The sequence below is a fragment of the Myripristis murdjan genome, chromosome 19, assembly GCF_902150065.1.
Source record: "Myripristis murdjan chromosome 19, fMyrMur1.1, whole genome shotgun sequence".
NCBI classification, from domain to species: Eukaryota; Metazoa; Chordata; class Actinopteri; order Holocentriformes; family Holocentridae; genus Myripristis; species Myripristis murdjan.
This window is the reverse complement of record NC_043998.1, coordinates 23853834-23873172: the sequence shown is the minus strand read 5'-3', so window position 1 is coordinate 23873172 and position 19339 is coordinate 23853834. Positions and strand designations below refer to the sequence as shown.

General features: G+C 42.9%; 1 protein-coding gene across 4 annotated transcripts; it reads left to right on the top strand.

The window, feature by feature from the left end:
- Positions 1 to 71: 71 nt before the first annotated feature.
- On the top strand, positions 72 to 19277 carry zdhhc16b (zDHHC palmitoyltransferase 16b). Of its 4 annotated transcripts, none has more exons than XM_030077214.1 (11): positions 72 to 192; positions 4830 to 5163; positions 6510 to 6704; positions 7173 to 7261; positions 8177 to 8205; positions 8327 to 8460; positions 11310 to 11417; positions 13408 to 13493; positions 13578 to 13701; positions 15928 to 15998; positions 16451 to 19277. In XM_030077214.1, exons 2-11 carry the CDS (start codon positions 4885 to 4887, stop codon positions 16551 to 16553), a joined length of 1218 nt encoding a protein of 405 aa, XP_029933074.1. In that variant the 5' UTR covers positions 72 to 192; positions 4830 to 4884; the 3' UTR covers positions 16554 to 19277. The 4 variants fall into 4 exon arrangements, with proteins under 4 accessions (XP_029933074.1, XP_029933073.1, XP_029933071.1 ...); XM_030077213.1 differs by having other exon boundaries at positions 4826 to 5163; XM_030077211.1 differs by lacking the exon at positions 72 to 192 and having other exon boundaries at positions 3842 to 5163.
- Positions 19278 to 19339: the final 62 nt, after the last annotated feature.

The following is a 19339-nucleotide window of genomic DNA, read 5'->3' as shown; positions in this document are numbered from 1 at the left end:
GTGGTTAACGCCCACGTTAGCCAACCGGGAAATCGGGCCACTTTATCATCTTTCCAGTGACACCTCTTCCTTCTGGACGATCTTCGCCTGCTCCCCTCGTTGCTTTGCTGCAATGAAGCTTTTAGCTGGTAGTTGAGTTTGACCATGAGCTGACCGCAGCCTGCAGCCCGCCCGGACATTTCACCTGAGCAGGTAGGCGAAATCACTCCCAAGATGATTTCGGCTCTTTTTATTTATTAAGAAATGTTTCGCACCTGCGGGTTTTGGTTGGTTTTAGCCTGCGCAGGCTAGCTAAGCGTGATGTGAGCCCAGCGCTGGCTAACAGTGAACTGTCACTAACGATATTATGGCTTTATAACGAAGGACATCCCGGCTTTATTTAGATATTTGGGCTAAAGTGCCGGCTCCTCCAGCTGTTTTTCACCTTTCAAATGAACTACATGTGTTGATAAATGATAAAAAGCTGGGTTAACCTTCATCTCCACTCGGTTATTATCATAAATATCCACCGGCATCAGCAAAAACCAGCTCACTGGTCATTTATTTGTCGTGCCAACACCTTGAACTTACTGTGAAACCCACAGCTCACAGGTTCGATGCCGTTTAATGTCATGTGCTGCTTAAATTGTTAATACTTCTGTTTAAATTGTTCATATTTCTATTTTTTTTTTTTTATAATCCTTGTTTATAGTGTTTATATTGCTTACTGCTATTTATCATGTGTATACTGTATATTTCTTCTAAATTTGCACATTGACCTACCTCTATGCACATTTTATACACCCATGCACACGTTTTTTTCTGTTTTTTTTTTTTTTTTTTTTTTTGCACATTGCTTTTTGCACACTGGCTTGTACTATAGATCTTATTCTGTTGTACTTAGATCTTATTCTTTATTTTTTTTTTATCTTTTTTATTTTATTTAATCTGTAATCTGTGGATACTGCTGAAAAACTGTTTCCTGCGGGATGAATAAAGTATCTATCTATCTATCTATCTATCTATCTATCTATGTGTAGTATGCTTTTACTCCAGAACGTGTAAATGTCTGGTGCAAAAGCTACAGGGAAAGTCTGTTTTTGCAAAGAAAACGGTGTTTTAATTCATTTACTGTCCGAGCAGATGTCAGCAGGTTAGTAGCTCCCATCTCCCCTCATTTGCAGGTCATATATTTTGCAAAATAATGCACCAAATTGTGCTTTATTCCCCGGTTAAGGGAGGTTTGCTTGATTATTGGAGGAACTGCAGGTAGTTTCACAGGCATCAAAGATGTAATTTATCACAAATATCCCAAATTATATTCCTTAAAACCTTAGGAATCGTCTTTAGGGTTGCCTGTAATGGATGTGGATTGGCTGAAGTGCTGATGTGGTTGATTGGGATGTGGATGCAGATGTTTCCACCTCTGGAAAATGTTTAAAATCAACATCACAGGACGTTATTTTGTATATATATTACATAATCTCCACCAGAGATTCCTGCCACAGTATTGCTCATGCATGCATTTAAACATTAATCGCTCAAGCTGATGTTGTGGATACCAATGAAAAATGCAGTGTTAATCAAAAATGAAACATCTGAGACCGTGTTCTGTAGATTTAAAGCCCTCAGACCAACAGGACATGAGCAGAAAAAAAAGGAAAAGCAGACAAGTATCCTCTCTCAGTGGGAAAATAGAAAAACTGGTCTGTTCATTCATAAAAATTGAATTTCAGCCTTTAGTAAATGGTAACACCCCTTTTAAATATTTCACTCTTTTTTTCTGCTAAATAAAACAGAATCATGCACCAACACGTCCCTTCATCACTGTTATACCAACATAATGCTTTTCCACTGGAAGACGACAAATTAACCAAGTCTTACTGATGATGGCAGCCTGGCAAATCGAGCCGACACCCTGAGAGGGACGCGCAGATTAAAGCGTATTACAGATCTTCCCCTGCTCTAATACCAGATTGAAAGCCTGCTGGTTGCCATGGAGACAGCGATGCCCTCCAGCACCGGTGTGGCTGCTGTCTCTCTCTCTCTCTCTCTCTGTGTGTGTGTGTGTGTGTGTGCCCGGCGTGGGATTAACACACTGTTTGTGTTAATCGACGCTGTTCAGCCAGACTAGTCAGCTGGCAGCCTGCGAGCAGACAGACTGGAGCAGCTCTGCGTTTGTTTGTTTGTTTGTTTGTTTGTTTGTTTGTTTGTTTTGGGATGAGCTTACCATTTAGACTCCCACTTTTTCTGTTTTTACCCAGCAGCCAGGGTAATAACCTTGTCACTACAGCTGCAAAGTTCCTGTGACATGAAATAAATGCAGCAGGGAATAAACGGTGAGCTCATGCAGCGCCACTGCACCTAATTTTAAAAATTCAAACGATAAAACATTTGCAGATTTTGTAAACAATCTTGCTCCTCCACCTGCCTCTTCAAATTAAACTGGGTTTCTCTCCCTAACTGATGTCCTATTGGTTTACACTTGTGAATGATCCCTCCCTGCATCCTGTTGTGACAGGAAATGCAAAAAAAAAAAAAAAAATCAAGACTGCCAGGACTTCAAAATGGTTTTAAAGCCTACATACAAAATTAATTTTATCTGAGAATTTAAAAATGACTGAAAACAGACTGCAGCAGAGGGAGCTCACATTGAGTGAGCAGCGAGCTTATTCTAGTTGACCAAAACAAAACTAAAAACTAAAACTGGATTTGAAAAAACATTTAATAAACTGAAATAAAAATAAAGATAAAATCTAGACTTTAGAAAAAAAACTATAACTAACTGAAATGATGTTGTGTACTTAAAAATGAGCTAAAATAAAAGAAAGAACACTTATTCTAAACTTCAAATTTCCAGTTTATTCCCGTTCGTTCCTGTTAATTTCCACATACTCCCTTAAATTCCCATGGACAGTTTCGTACTTTGAAAACTCCTGGAATTTTGCAGCCCAGGTTTGAAGGTCTGCTTTAGTTGTTGGTTTGCTTCTTTTCCTACTTTTCCTTCAGAAATGAACAGAAAATTCTCTTATTCCTGCCGCCTGCTCCTGAGGTCAGAGGTGAACGGGGGAAGTTTGCTGCTCCTTCTGCTGGGAATCGGTTGCAAAATGAGCTGAATATCAGGAGCTGGTCTTTCTAGAGACATTTACAGTAATCCTTAAAGATCTGGAGGCAGGCACATCTGCTGCAGATGTTTGAAATGATGCATCCTGCCTCTCTGTGATCCATCATGTCGATGAATCTATTTGATCTCTTATGATTCTGTCTCTGATTCTGTATTTTTATTATAGCTTGTTATATGCGCCTATATGTCTGCCACCCCGTCATCAGCACGGTATGACGTTCTGTAAAAATCATGCACTCCTAGTTTCCTCCAAGTTTCCTCCAGAGACATGAGGGTCAGGTGTGTGTGTGTATGTGTGTGTGTGTGTGTGTGTGTGTGTGTGTGTGTGTGTGTGTGTGTGTGTGTGTGTCCTTCCTGGCACAAAGAAGATGGTGTCATTTAGTGTAATTAACACAAACCAAGATATTTTTTCATCTCAGAGCTGCGAGGGTAAAAAAAAAACTTCTAAGTTTGGGTCCGTGGTTTCATGCATGGGCGCAAATTTAGGGGGGGTCAAGGGGGACAAGTCCCCCCCAATATTTATAAAAGAGAGATAGATATTTATAAAATTTATAATAGATATTTATTTTTAAAAAAAAAGATTTTCCAAGTAAACTGATGCATAAAAATGGAAAATGGGTGCATAAAAATCCACCAGAATGCAGGAAATTAAATGTAAAATGCTCAAAATTTCCAGGGGGAGGACCCCCGGACCCCCCACTAAATGTGCCCCCCCCCCCAATGTCTAAGGGAAATTTGCGCCCTTGGTTTCATGACTCTCATCTTTGGAGTCCAGAACATGAAAAAGTTTGAAAACCTCTTGATTTATTGAATGTCCAGCTGTATTTTACCAGCATTTTCCAGTGGCTGCTTCCTCTCCAGAGTGGACGGCAGCCTTGACAAACCTCTCCAGCCGCCTCATCCCACCTGCGTCCATACAAAGTATTTTCAGCTTCCATTAATATATCATCGTCTATGAATAGTCAAGTATCAGCCGATAGCCCCGGCAGAGGGCAGTGGGTTTCCAGGCCAGACTCTCACTGTCTGCAAAAGGTTTCGTATTAGCGTCTCGCATTATTGATGCTGTTTCTTTTTGGAGGAGCTGCAGCGACGGGGCTTATCTGTGTAACCAATACTCACTTTCATGAAATGATGCCCCGGATCAGGTGGCCACTTTATTTCCTTCTTAAGAAATCCATCCATTTGCTCCCCTCGAGTTTCTAAGAACTTCTTGGCCTGGCGATCTGGATTTGTTGTCAATTATTAATGTGGAGATGTTTTTTTTTTTTTTTTTTTTTTTTGAGAGGGGGGGGTGGAGGGTTGTAGCTCATTACCTAATAGCCCCAGTCCTCATTTCCTGAAAGACGGACAGGTGTCACACGGCGGCTGCTCTCTCCTCATTTGAATGACACCCGGTGCTTCGGAGGGCAGGGAGCGCCTCTCGGAGAAAAGGGACGTCCTTCCAGATGCTCGTCCTCGTCGGCCTCCTGTGCCTTTCTGTCGCCTCTCTCGCCGACTTCGCCCTCATGTCGCCCGCCTCCTCCTGCGGAAGCCCCTTAGGAAGCCTCAGAAACGCCTCGCTGACCTTCGAGCGAGACCCGACGGAGGTCTCGCCCTCGGTGTGTCCCGTGAAGGAGGTCGCCGTGGAGACCTTCCGGCTGCACCACGAGGAGCTGCTGGTTTACACGGCCTGTGTGTGTAACTGCTGGTGTTTGTGTCTGTTTGTGTGCGTGTGTCTGGAAGGAAGAGTGTGTAGGCGAGGAGGAGGAGGCGGCGGCCGTGGAGGTGGTGGTGGTGGTGGCATGCGTTTGGGCAGCAGCTGGAGGTGGCAGCTCTCCCGGGCGATGCGACTCGCGCTGCGCTGGTGCCGGCTGTGTCGCCCGAGGAGGGGGGGCCGCGGCGGCGGCGGCGGCGGCGGCGGCGGGGCCGGCGGCGGCGGGCTGGTGGAGCTGTGGAGCTACGGCAAAGTGCTGCTGAAGTCGCTCTACTTCAACAGCCTCAGCAACTCGGACACGCTGGTGGACTGCGTGTTCGAGCCCGTCTACTGGATCGTGGACAACGTCACCCGGTGGTTCGGAGTGGTGAGTACGCCCCTTTTTTATCGAGGTGATCGGCTTTTCCCGTCTTCCAGGGGTGGAGAAAAGAATCGATTCAGCAAAGTATCGCGATATTTTGTGTGGCAATATTATATCGTTACATTGATATTGTATCGTCAAGAATCGCTGCAACATTTCCGACAATATTTATGGTTTTTAGGACGGAGAATAAAAATGATTTGTGTTTTCTTCCCTGTGCATGAAGATGAGATGTTCCTTTATTGAAATTCGATTCAGCGCTGTTACTTTTGCTCACTTGACCTTCAGTTCTCCGTTACAGCTTCACTCTCCATGACTTGATGCATTTTGTATGTGTGTGTGTGTGTGTGTGTGTGTGTGTGTGTCTGGATTCTGCAGCGTTTCCTCCTGTCATTTAGTTTGTCTGGCCGGGTACAAACAGTTCCTTTTTGAATATAAACTCTTCAGTCGTCCTCCAAGAGAACTGCATAGCACTTTATTAGGAATGAAAAGGGTAATTCCAACCAAATAACAGGAAACAACCTCAAAACACCAGGTTTGTTTATGAGACTTTGGTGTAAGGACACAGATGTTCCTCACACTTGGATAATCAGGCCTGGTGGTCATGTTAACATGTGTCTTAATGTGTTTTCAGCCGGTATACACACAAGAGAGGGTAAATTATGGGCAACAAGACAAATTCATCATGCATGACGAAGGTTACAGAGACTGCAGTCAAAATCTCTAAACCAGCAGGATGACTGATACATGAGAGGCTTGTGAGTCATGTGACTTTTGTTGACGAGCCCTGGTTTAGGCCTTCTTGTGACTGGACGATGCTTTTTCCACCCAAAAACGTTCTGGTTCTCAAACTTTGACTTGGTTCAGGATTTGTGGAACCAAGTGCCTGCAGGAATAACTAACCTTCATAATCTGAGCCTGATCAGTTTCAGATTAAGAATTATAAACTCTAAATCGTGCCGGTACCTGAGCTGATTCCGCTGATTCGGTCCTGGAGGAATGAGCAGGATGTGACAGGAGAAGCTGCTGCCCGTAGAAAAGGCGAATGAGAAATGTTTTTATGTGCAGATGCAAGTGTGTGAGAGGGAATCTCAAAAATATTTTTAAGCAGAGCACAAAGTTTTCTTGGTCGTCGTCTTCATCTTTCCCCGTAGAATAAGACACGCCGACTTGGTTCACACTCGAGAACGACTTTTCCCAACTTTTCTGTTTGGGAACCAGTTCATATTTGATGGAAATGCAAAGAACGGTTCGAAATTTGGTGCAGAAGCGGCTCTGTGTTGGAGGAAAAGGGGAAAGCCTCAACAAGTCTCTCCTCTCTCTCTCTCTCTCTCTCTCTCTCTCCCTCCCAGGTCTTTGTGTGTCTGGTCGTCCTGCTCACCTGCTCGGTGCTCCTCATCGTCTACCTGTGCCTGTTACCCATAATCCTCAGCAGCTACCCCGTGCACTGGATCGTGTGGCACCTGTGCTGCGGCCACTGGCTTCTGCTCATGGTGGTCTTCCATTACTACAAGGCCATCAGCACGTCGCCGGGACACCCGCCCAAGGTGCCCGCCGCCCGCCTGCTCACACCATTACAGATCACTACAAATAAAAAAAACACCGTGTGGCCGGTCATTTTCAGTGTTTCATACAGTTTTAGTATGCTTCATAAAAAATTACATGCAAAATAGCAGAAAGCTAAAGGGGGGAAAAACACCTCCAGGGCATCTTTATCATGGCGGTACGAGATAAAAGTCAGGAAAATGTTATTTCTGTGTCTTTGCTCCATTTTCAGCAGGTAACCAGCACCTTCTATTAAAAACTTCTTTTAAACTCTGCCTTTATTTTTTTATTTTGTTTGTTTTCTAACGACAAAGCTGGTATCACACCAGTAGAGGAGCTGCTGAAGACTTGTTGGAAATATGGTTTGCTCTCGGTAAAAGGGGTGATTTTAAAACACCAAACATATGTGTGAATGTGAACTGATCCTCTTAAACTCCTCCTGGGTTCTTTCTTTGTCTTTTTGTTTGCAGGACAGAGCCGACCTCCCGTCAGTCTCCATCTGCAAGAAGTGCATCGTTCCTAAACCGCCCAGGACGCACCACTGCAGCATCTGCGACACGTGAGCTGGTTTGGTTATTTATTTCTTCGACGGAGCCTCTAAAACCAACATCAGGGAGTCGTGCATACGGTGACTCCATCAGTAAATGTTAAAAAAACATGTTTGCACCAAATATGTTGGATAAGCAAAGCATTTATTTTGCTGAAAGCTGGCATATTTGAGCTCTTCATCCTAGCACCTGGCACTGAAAACATACCAAGCTTTTAGCATTATGGATAACAGCACAAAAATAACATTTGTTCTGGATGGAATTTAATTGTTTTTTCTTATTTTATTCTATTTATTACAGCTCATACATACTTAACAATTACTACCGACTGTTTTCAAATCATGCCACACTTTTTAAATTTTTTTTTTTTAATGTTTATTTGATCGATCCATATCTTAAAATTCAAGTGTTCAGGTGGCAAAGCTTCCTCCAAATTAGGTTCATTATGTCCTAAGTAAATTACCGTAATGTTTTTCTTTTTACGGACGATTTTAGAAAACAAATTGTTTTACCTTCTTGCCTTATCACCTGTTACGTAACACCAGCTGATGAGGCACGTCACCATCTAACATTCTGGTGACGCTTCTGATCAAGGCGGAAGATTCACGCCGAAACTGTCAAGAAGGTAAAACAATTTGTTTTCTAAAATCGTCCGTAAAAAGAAAAAACGTTACGGCTTCCTCCAAATTATCCATTGCTCTGATGATTGTTATGCTTTACTGAAATAAATGAAAATGACTGGCTGCTTGTGAGGGAGGAGAAATGCATCCAGGCATGTAAAACACTGCACTTTGGAAAATAGTTAATAAAAATATTAAAAAAAGCACACTGGTACGGTCCTGTAACTGTAACTCAGGCATCACCTCAGTTGTTTTTGTCACTGCTTGTGGTATTTTGTGGTAAATCGTCGGTTCTTCACGTTGCAGGTGCATTCTGAAGATGGACCATCACTGCCGTATCCTTTTCAACAAGAAACATGAAAAACCTGAACGGTGCTGCGTTTGATTTTCTGTTTGAATCCCGTCTGTTGTGTGTGTGTGTGTGTGTGTGTTATGACCTTGACGTGTGTTTTCCAGCCTGGTTGAATAACTGCGTCGGGCATTTCAACCACCGCTACTTCTTCTCCTTCTGCCTGTACATGATGCTCGGCTGCATCTACTGCAGCATCAGCAGCAGGGAAATGTTCATCGACGCCTACAACGCCATAGAGGTGAGGCTGACATCACTGATGGAGACGGATGAGATTCTAAAAAAGGGCTAATGAAGGCACTAGGAAGAACAGAAAAGTCAAGAGGGGAAGCTGTGGCAGAACTGAATGGGATAAGAGAGACAGAACACAGCAAGGTGGTGGGAAAAAAAGCAGAGTAACAGGATGAATAAAGAGAATTAATGTGGCTTAGAGGCCCTGTTTAGTCACGCAAGAAGGCTTAATCTGCTTTTAAGTTTGTTTTTAGCCTTTATTTATCCAGGGAGGGTTTGGCGTGACTCATGTTTCCCCAGCAGGGCCTTTCTTTATACTCACACTGTCATCAGGTACTTTCACACCTGGAAGCTGCACGCTGCAGCCAAACGCAGCCAAATACAAGAACATGCAGCGTTCAAAGGCAGCAGTGATACGCAGCATTTCTGCCTCCATCCAGCCGCCTGTTTGTGTGTTTCCTCTGGCCAGCTGTGTCTCCAGTGGAGGTTGATGTTAGAAAATGTTTCAAAATCTAAAACATCGATGGTAGACGTCAGGTTTTGGTGTCAGTCTCTCACAATCAAAGAGCGAGGGCGCCGTTTTGCACGATATTCAACAACCACACGGGGAGAAATCCATCATAGAGGAGCAGCACATAGAAACTAAGCCTAACTCCACTGTCAGCAGCCAGGCAGCTGAAGTTCGAGTTACGGTTAAGGTTAGGTAAAGGTAAGAGGTTAGAGTTGGGATTCGGGTTCGATGTATCCTCCTGCATCACGTTCGGTGTCCTGACGCGGACCGATACACGAGTCTCTCTGTTTTTGTTTGTTTTTGTTTTTTTTATTCTGCTTTTACTATCACTTCTGCTCTCTCCACCTGCATTTAACAAGCTCACACCTGTTTTCTGGGCTGTTTTTATGAAAGTTGAAGCCTGTTTAGGCCCCAGTCTGCACAAACACACCATTTTACTAAAAGAACACATGTGGACTGCAGGGTTTGTGGCCCAAACTGCGTGGGATCAGCATGAGGCGGGCGTGTCTGCAAAGGGGAGAGCCGTGGCTGCCCGGAGAACCCATTTTCCAAAATCTGGAGGCATAATCAGCCACCTTGCCGAAAAGCTGGCATGACATGCTCGGTACCAGCAGATTTAATAGGTTGTCTAGTTTCATACGGTACCAGTATCTTTACTTTAAATTAATTCACCAGCCACAACTGTCACCTAATGCGTCCTGCCCTTCAGCAGGTTATTGAACCCACAGCTGGCACCGCTGCTTTTGTGCCTATTAGCTTTTTATTTGGGGCCATATAAAGGCCACATACACACGTGCAAAGTTCATTTGTGCTGAAGCTCAGAGCACGGAGGCGGTTCTGCGTTCATTTCAGACATTTACAGCCTGCAAGTCACAAGTACAGGCAGTGCAGCAGACAACAGGAACACCACGGACAGACAGTGCAAAGAGCTGCAGTGAGAGTGTCAGAATGCTGAATATTCAAAATCATCTGCAGGAGTGAAGAATAAAATGTTGAAGAAGTTCCAGTTTGAATATTTTTCCTTCGCTCGCAAAGGACACGTAGCATCTGGCAGAGCGCAGGAGGATCAGAGGCCGAGCTCAGGTGGCGAATGACGAGCGAAACGGGAGACCAGAAAGAGATCCGTGTTTTGTCGGTCTCGGGTCCCGGGATTATCTCGACGCCGCTTGTGAGCCAGCCGGTAAACAAACAGCTGGAGTCTTTGAGCACCAATTCAGTTGAGAGTCTGGACGCTTTCCACGCCCGGGGATCGCTTTTCTACTCTCACCGGGGACGAGGTGTAGTGTGGTGAGGCTCGACCCACAGCCACGCTGTGAGCCAAGATGACCTCAGATAACCTCACGTCCAGGAGAATCACAAACACCTCATAGTCCAGTCATTTTAGGCCAAAATTGGGGTCAACCTAGGACAAACTGCAAGAGAAGCAAACTCGACTGATTTTGTATCCTCAGTTTGTCCTGAGTGAGGGGAAAAAAGTCCCAAGGAATCCCATTGGTGGAAAGTTTTGAACATCACCTATTTATGACCACATATTACCAAAAAACACTGTTTTTAACACACAGGGGAAAGGGATCAAAATTTTACTTTCAGATATCACTATAAAAATTCACAAGTTGATTACACACACAAAGACAAGAAAAAAAGTCAATTACAAGTTCTTTAAATTATTCTGTTTACACATGCATATCACACATTATCTGATTTGATATGCGCTAATAAGGAATATAAGGAATAAATGCCAGAAGAGACATTTAAACAGTGAATTAAAAGGTTATTATATATATAGTAACCTTGAATTAAAAGGTTACTATATAACAGTGAATTAAAAGGTTACTATATACTATATATGCATGTGTAAACAGAATAATTCAAAGAACTTGTAATTGGCTTTTTTTCTTGTCTTTGTGTGTGTAATCAACTTGTGAATTTTTATAGTGATATCTGAAAGTAAAATGTTGAACCCCTTTCCCCTGTGTGTTAAAAACAGTGTTTTTTGGTAATATGTGGTCATATAGAGGTGATTTTCAAAACTTTCCACCAATGGGATTCCTTGGGACTTTTTTCCCCTCACTCAGGACAAACTGAGGATACAAAATCAGTTGAGTTTGCTTCTCTTGCAATTTGTCCTAGGTTTTTTCATAAAATGACTGGACTATCAGATATCAGCCCAGCCTGACCGCCTGCTGCAGGTTTTACAGTCATAACAGAGAAAAACATGCTGGTCAGAGTGTTTCAGGTCGTCAAAGGGAAAGGAAGTGTTTCTTGTCTAATGAAGCGACCAACATGGAAGGTGTCTTTTACTTTATTTTATTTATTTCATTTATTTTTATTGTATTTGTTTGTGCTAGCGCTACAGCCGTGTTGAGGCGGCTCTGTTAGGCCTGGGCGGAGATCCAGCCGCAGCCGCAGGACCGGCGACGCTCAGCCGGATTCAAACGCACAATGAGACGGGACAGGTAGCTCAGACCGGTCAGGGCGGGAAACACAGCTGTGTGTCCGACAGCTGGGTGTCACCGACACATCCTCATTTTTAAACAGATTCTTTTCTTAAATCAGAATCAAATCAGAAACACTTTTTTGATCCCCGAGAGGAAATTGGGTCAGTTGCAGATGCACAGATTCTTGAGAAAAAAATATACAAGCACAAGTGAAATTATAGGAAATAGAAAAGGAAAATAAGAAATCTAAAAATGTGTGCATTAGAAATTTATAAGCATTATAGAAAAATATGTGCATTAATCCTGCAATAATATTACATTATATACAGAAACAAGAATTTGGGAATAGCCTATGTAAAAAGTCTACCATTTACATAAAAAGTCAAAATAATATATCAAAATATTAAAATGTCAAAATAATAATATGTAAAAACTTTACCTGGAATCAGACAATACTCAGTTTTCTGAGCGCAATTCCTAAAACAAGAAGAAAACTCACATATTTGTTGGTAGGAAGTCATAACTTTGAATGTTTCCAGCACGTTTTGAAAAACTAAAATTAATGCAGGACTAAAAAACAAACAAACAAAAAAAAAAAAAACGATAACGAACCATGATAACGATGGTGATTATTATTAAAGTAAGGAGTGGTTGGTTTATTATAACCAGTGAACCAGTGAGTCGGTCGAGTTGGTTTCCCACCCTGATGACAAACAGAGCAGATTAGTCGGTGAGTGACTGTAGTGTTTAGATTCTAGACACAATAATATGATTTTGCCTTTTGATATGTAAAACTGTGATTCAGCAAACCAAATGATAAACCCTGGCTTGCAGAGCTTGCAGAGCTTGGCACAGGGCTTTTGAAGTCTGTGTGCTTCAGTAGATTTATAAATAGAGCCAGTAGTTGCACTTAGAGGTTGAAGTAGCTGTGTGTTGCCTCGCTTCTACTTTTTTTTTTTTTCTTAGTTTGGTTTGTTCAATGTTTTAATGTTTTCCTCCTTGTGTTGCTGATCTCCAAATGTAAGCCTGCTGTCACTGAACCGGTGATAGAAGAAACACGAAAGGCTTAAAATGTAATTATGAAAGCCTGTTCACGTCTGGATTAATAACTGTACATATAACAATAACCTATAACGTCCCTTTTTTCTTCAAACTCATATTTGACGGGTTAAAAGTGCCTTGTTTTAAAATGTATGAGGCTGAACTGAAACTTAAAGCTGTGGTTGTTGTTTTTGGATGTTTTACAGTTGGTGTCGGCTCATTTTTGCAGTAACATCTTTTTATGTTGATGTGAATGAGCCTTAAAGGAATACTTCACCCCAAAATCTATTTTCTATCATGCACTCACCTTAAGTGTTCTCGAATGTCCGAGGAGTGAAGTTTTAATCACGTGTGCCTCTGCCAGTGAAGGTAAGCTGGTTTGGGACGTCCTGAATGGAAAGTCAATATCTTCATTACGTCGCAGGAAGAGCTACTTAATATGAAACCGATATTGTCACGTGCTGTTGGCTGCTGTTTATCGAAGAGTCCGATCAGCTGGAGCCGGACACTTTTAAATGAGATCTGCTGGACTGAGAAAGTAACACTGAGAGCTTGAAAGGATTGAATATCACAAAATGTGAAGCAAAATTTTTACTACATTTTTGCTCCCATTTCTAAAATATTGAGGAAGCCCAGTTACAGCGAAAAAAAAGTCCTAAAAAAGTCCCCTTTTAATTTATCTTTACTTTTTTATTTATTCTTGTTTTTTTATTTCTCACCTGTATGTGTGTATGTGATTATTTTTTCTGAAGGGATTTTATTTTGCATCCTGCCGTGTCTCTAAACATGAACAGCTGTCACTTCGGTTCAGTGTTGATTGAAAACCCAAATTAAACATTAGCAGAAGCTCCACGTTGATGAACCTTTGTTCTCCACGTGGCTCCTGATGAAAGCTGTGCGTGTCGGGAGGAGCTCGTGATTCAGAGCGGCTTTTGGATGAACTGTTCCTTTAATCCGTGTCACGCAGAGCTACTACCAGACGCCGCCGCCGCTCTACACCTTCAGAGAGAGGACGGCTCACAAGAGCATCATCTTCCTGTGGGTGCTGACCAGGTGAGGAGGTCTGTGTGTGTGTGTGTGTGTGTGTTGATGTGATGTGATGAAGGCTGACGGGTGTGTTGTGTTTGCTCCCTGCAGCTCGGTGGCGGTGGCTCTGGGCGGGCTGACGCTGTGGCACGCCGTGCTCATCAGCAGAGGAGAGACCAGCGTGGAGCGCCACATCAACCGCAAGGAGGCCCGACGCCTGCAGGAGAGCGGCAAGGTACAGGCCCCGCCCCGCCCCGCCCGACCTGCCTCCCACTCGCTTTGATACTGCAAGTCTGGACGGGACACGACCAGGATCTCAGTCTGGGAGAGAAACACACTTTTATTTTGAAGGGACAGGTGGATGAGAGAGGATGCTTAAAGATTTGTGAAGGTTTTATTGGTTGAAATTTGAATTTGCAGCCACTCGTGCAGGATGATGTCACTGTTTGAGATGCTCTGCTTTACAGGAAGTCGAGGTCATGTGAGGTCATTTCATGGGGACTTTAAAATTCAACTCATTTCAAAGTTTCCTTGTGAGCTTTCTTGTGAGTTGTCAGTTTAGATAGCTGAAAAATTGGGATTTTTCCTATCGATTTTCTTATTTATTTATTTTATTTTTATTTTTATTTATCCTTTATTTTACCAGGAAGGTCCCATTGAGACACAATGTCTCTTCTTCCAGGGAGTCCTGGTCAAAATGGCAGCATAAAAAAAGTTTCAAACACAGCAATTGCACATAGACACACACAGAGGGGGTACCATTACACAAAGACAAAGGCTGACAAGACAATACAGGCTAATCCAGGGCTAGGATCACCAGCACTAAGCAAAAAGAGGAGAAAAAAATAAAATAAAAAATCAACATGTTGTAAGTGGCCTATATCAGACAGTGACATTATTCTGTAAGGACTGTATTTAACAGACTTTTAAAAATATGAATTGTAGGTAGGGAATCTAAGTTAAGAAGGCTTTGCAGCTCATTCCATGCATGTGGTGCAGAGGCATGGAAGGCAGATTTCCCCAACTCTGTCCGTGGAGAAGGAGTTTGAAGAAGAAACTTATTTGAAGAACGTGTATTATATGTACACTATATTACCAAAAGTATTCGCTCACCTGCCTTTACTCATACTATGAACTGAAGTGCCATCCCATTCCTAACCCATAGAGTTCAATATGATGTCGGTCCACCTTTTGCAGCTATTACAGCTTCAACTCTTCTGGGAAGACTGTCCACAAGGTTGAAGAGAGTGTTTATAGGAATTTTTGACCATTCTTCCAAAAGCGCATTGGTGAGGTCACACACTGATGTTGGTCGAGAAGGCCTGGCTCTCAGTCTCCGCTCTAATTCATCCCAAAGGTGTTCTATCGGGTTCAGGTCAGGACTCTGTGCAGGCCAGTCAAGTTCATCCACACCAGACTCTGTCATCCATGTCTTTATGGACCTTGCTTTGTGCACTGGTGCACAGTCATGTTGGAAGAGGAAGGGGCCCGCTCCAAACTGTTCCCACAAGGTTGGGAGCATGGAATTGTCCAAAATGTTTTGGTATCCTGAAGCATTCAAAGTTCCTTTCACTGGAACTAAGGGGCCAAGCCCAGCTCCTGAAAAACAACCCCACACCATAATTCCTCCTCCACCAAATTTCACAGTCGGCACAATGCAGTCTGAAATGTACCGTTCTCCTGGCAACCTCCAAACCCAGACTCGTCCATCAGATTGCCAGATGGAAAAGCGTGATTCATCACTCCAGAGAACGCGTCTCCACTGCTCTAGAGGCCAGTGGCGGCGTGCTTTACACCATTGCATCCGACGCTTTGCATTGCACTTGGTGATGTGTGGCTTGGCTGCAGCTGCTCGGCCATGGAAACCCATTCCATGAAGCTCTCTGCGTACTGTACTTGGGCTAATCTGAAGGTCACATGAAGTTTGTAGCTCTGTAGCAATTGACTGTGCAGAAAGTCGGCGACCTCTTTGCACTATGCGCTTCAGCATCCGCTGACCCCTCTCCGTCACTTTACGTGGCCTACCACTTCGTGGCTGAGTTGCTGTTGTTCCCAAACGCTTCCATTTTGTTATAATAGAGCTGACAGTTGACTGTGGAATATTTAGGAGCGAGGAAATTTCACGACTGGATTTGTTGCACAGGTGGCATCCTATGACAGTTCCACGCTGGAATTCACTGAGCTCCTGAGAGCGGCCCATTCTTTCACAAATGTCTTGTTTCACAGTCTGCATGCCTGAGTGCTTGATTTTATACACCTGTGGCCAGGCCAAGTGATTAGGACACCTGATTCTGATCATTTGAATGGGTGAGCGAATACTTTTGGTAATATAGTGTATATTATATTCTTGTTGATAGAGCAAAAGTTTCCATTTAAAAGCATCAGGTCAGCATTTAGGAAACAAGTACGACCTCCACGGTGAAGTTCTGGCTGTTGATGAGAGCTTCTTCCTCCCATGCAGGTGTTCAGAAATCCCTTCCACCAAGGCCGAATGAACAACTGGAAGATTCTGTTCGGTGTGGAGAAGAGGAGGTGAGCCAGGCTAAAAAAAAAAAACAAACAAAAAAAAAAAAAATCAACCCTAACCCAAACCGTGTAGTCGTCACAAGTTTTGTTTCCTGTCCCGTCAAAAGGGTTTTTCCACACCGACACATTTCAGCCCCACAGAGGTTTCCTGCTCCGTTTGGTTCACTCAGATCTGCACCAAAACGACTTAAAGAGACCAAACCTGAGCTCCGTTTAGAGTAAAAACCTGATCCAAACCTTTCTGCATCACAGATCCAACCTTACAGAAACATTTATTAGGAATCAGAAAATGTTTATGGTTGTTTAAACGTTCTCTGCAGATTCTCCTCAGACTTGAACTGTAAAGCCAAGAGAAGAGATAAATCATTTATGCAGATGATGGTGGATCATATTGTTTAATTGTTATGTCCAGTTGGGTTTCACATCCGGTTGACAGTTTTTGTTCTCCTGCTCCTCAGCCACTGGTTGACGCGGGTCCTCCTGCCGTCCAGCCACCCTCCCAGCGGGGACGGCATCATGTGGGACTGCACCTTCACCCGGAGGGACCTGGTGCCCATCTGAACCCTTGAACCCCCCCCTTCAGCCCGAACCCTGAACCGAATCACAAGACTCCTCTCACCGCACGGTCACACTGCAAGCAGCACGGTCAGAGTGCAGAAGTGACCGCTAACGTCTTTATATCATTTCATAAAAGGCCCATTTAATTTCCCTCTTGACCCTGAATATTAAGATATCCTGACCCTCTGAATCCCATGAGCTCCTGGGCTTTTAATCTGAAAGAGTTTTGTCTAAAAAGAACAAGATATGTACATGATTAGCTGTTTAGGTGTTGCTTTTCACAATGTTGATCACAAAAAAATCAGATCTTAGCAGAACTTAACTGTTGCCGGGCAGATTTAATATTCATGGCAACGAAATCACATCAGTAGCTTTAGTGCTTTAGTTGCTTTAGTGTTTTGCACTCTGATGTTAAACACAGTTGGTGCAAACTGTCTCTTATATTAATATAATAATTAATATATTTATTAGAAACAAGCTGCTGTTGTTGATTCCATAAATATAAAATGCACTTCGTATGCAGGATAGGAGTTTAGAACAAAAACTTTCATGAACTAGTTTTCTGTTGAATCACCGTCTCAATCAGTGATAGAGGATATCAGAATGGACTTTTTTTTTTTTTTTAATATAAAAGTGGATTATTGATTTAATTTCCAAAGGTGATGCTGCTCATAAAACCTGGACTGGATCTAAAAAAAACTCCAGAACTGGGCAGGACTGGAGGAGAAACAGGAAATCAGATCCTTTCCGTCTAGATTAAGATAAATCCAGGTTTCAATCCATGACCCAGAGAGTGAATTAGAGTTATTCCAGTTTGAAAGGGCATTTTAATCTGTGACTCGTCTTAATCCCAGTGTGGGATGACTGACCTGTTGCTTGCAGTGTGACCCCGTGGTGAAACCTCCAAAGGTTTCTGAGAGAGAAAAAACAAACTGACAGCTCCTTTAATCTCCTTCCTCCTCTGCACCTCCTCCTCTTCCTCCTGAAGGATGGATAGACGGTGCGTAAACACCTGAGCGGACACCTGGCACCTTGACTCCGCCCCCTTCTCTTATAGCAGCCCAGCTTTTCCCTCCTCGTCCCAGAATCCCCTGCTGTCCGCTCCCTGGCAGGCTGCCTCGTCTCCGCCCGCTCGACTCATCTCATTCATCCAGATGCTGCTGGCCGGCGTCTCCTCCTCCGTCCTGCTGCTGTTTGTTTTTTTTTTTTTTATTAGCCGGACGGAGATTTTGCACAAAAACACCACAGAAACTTTTGACGAGAACACAGGACGCAAGAGACGAGAAGGAGGTGACCGCTAACGTCTTTATATCATTTCATAAAAGGCCCATTTAATTTCCCTCTTAACCCTGAATATTAACATATCCTAACCCTCCGAATCCCATGAGCTCCTGGGCTTTTATTGTGAAATGTTTTATTTAACCCTATCAATAAAATTCCCTTTTTTTTAAAAAAAGTATTTAAATAAATCACTACTTTGGCTGGTGTGATTTAAAGTGCAGATTCTAAAAATATGAAACAATAATTTAAGACTTTATAGTCTCTACTGACCAGAAAAACGAAATAATCTCCACAGGCCAGCAGTTTTTTTTTTAAATAGTTTTGAAACAAATAAAGTGAAATTTGTTCAAAGTTACATAAAACATTTCCAAATTAAAAGCCCGCCCGTGTGTTTTGGAGGGTTAAAAGTGATGTTAAGTGTCACATTTTTTAACATCAGTTTATCATTGTTGTTGTCAAGCTTCATGTAATTAACTTCAGATTAGACTGGATTCTTCATGTTGGTGCTCCTTCAGATTAAGAGCACATGTCCTGGTTTGTGTGCAGTTATTATGAAATGGTCTCATGTGGTTTTGGATTGTTGATGTTAAAACCTTTTCATGACGACGTTAAATTCTGATTCAGAGGTTTAGATAACTTCATCCGTCATGTAATCCCATATAATCCCATTTCTTGTGCCGAGATCTGACTGGTTCTCTCACTGGGAGGTGGACCATGAAATTATTGAAAAAGTAGATATTTCCAGTGCAGTTTTTTTTTTCTTTTTTATGTTTTTGTTTTACTGAGAAATGCCTTTTTAATTTGTGGAGGAAAACCAGTTTGCAGCCTTTGGGCTTTTTACTGAACTTAAGGAATATCAGCGTTTTGTTGCGACAAGGAGCCACGACCAGGCGTCTTTTTTGGGGACTTTTGGGTCTGAAAAAAAAGTTGGGAATGTCTGAGCTGAATCTCCTGGTGCCAAAGAGAGAACGAGCAGCAAGAGGCCGGACTCTGTGAGAGACGAACCCGGACGTCCTGAATCACTTTGGACTTTTAAATCGTAAAGTCTCGGCTTGACTCGGCCGGTGAGGTCGAGGCAAACGAACACGACAGCACAGATCCTGGAGTCACGTCCCTGTGAGCTTCTCTGATCGTGAAGCTGTGCCTTGTTTGGTTTTTCTGCCTTTGGACACGAGGCGCTTTATCAGTCGGGTCAGAGCTTTGGTTTGGATGGGATGAGGTGATTTGATAATTCCTGGTTTTTAATTCCCTTTCATTAAATTCACATCAGCAACTCACAGGCAGATGAATTGGTCCCCTAGTTGCCACAGAGACAGATGACACCTGTGATGTTTTTTTTTTTTTTTTTAATTAAACCAATGGGAGCTGTGCTCCAGCTGATTTTACATTTCTGGATCTTAATTGTTGTGTTTTTTGTTTTTTTGATAAAACCAAGTGTGTTTGATATCTCTGGTTTGCTGTGTTTTCATTTTCAACCTGTTAACGGTCTCAGCTGCTGCACAATCAAA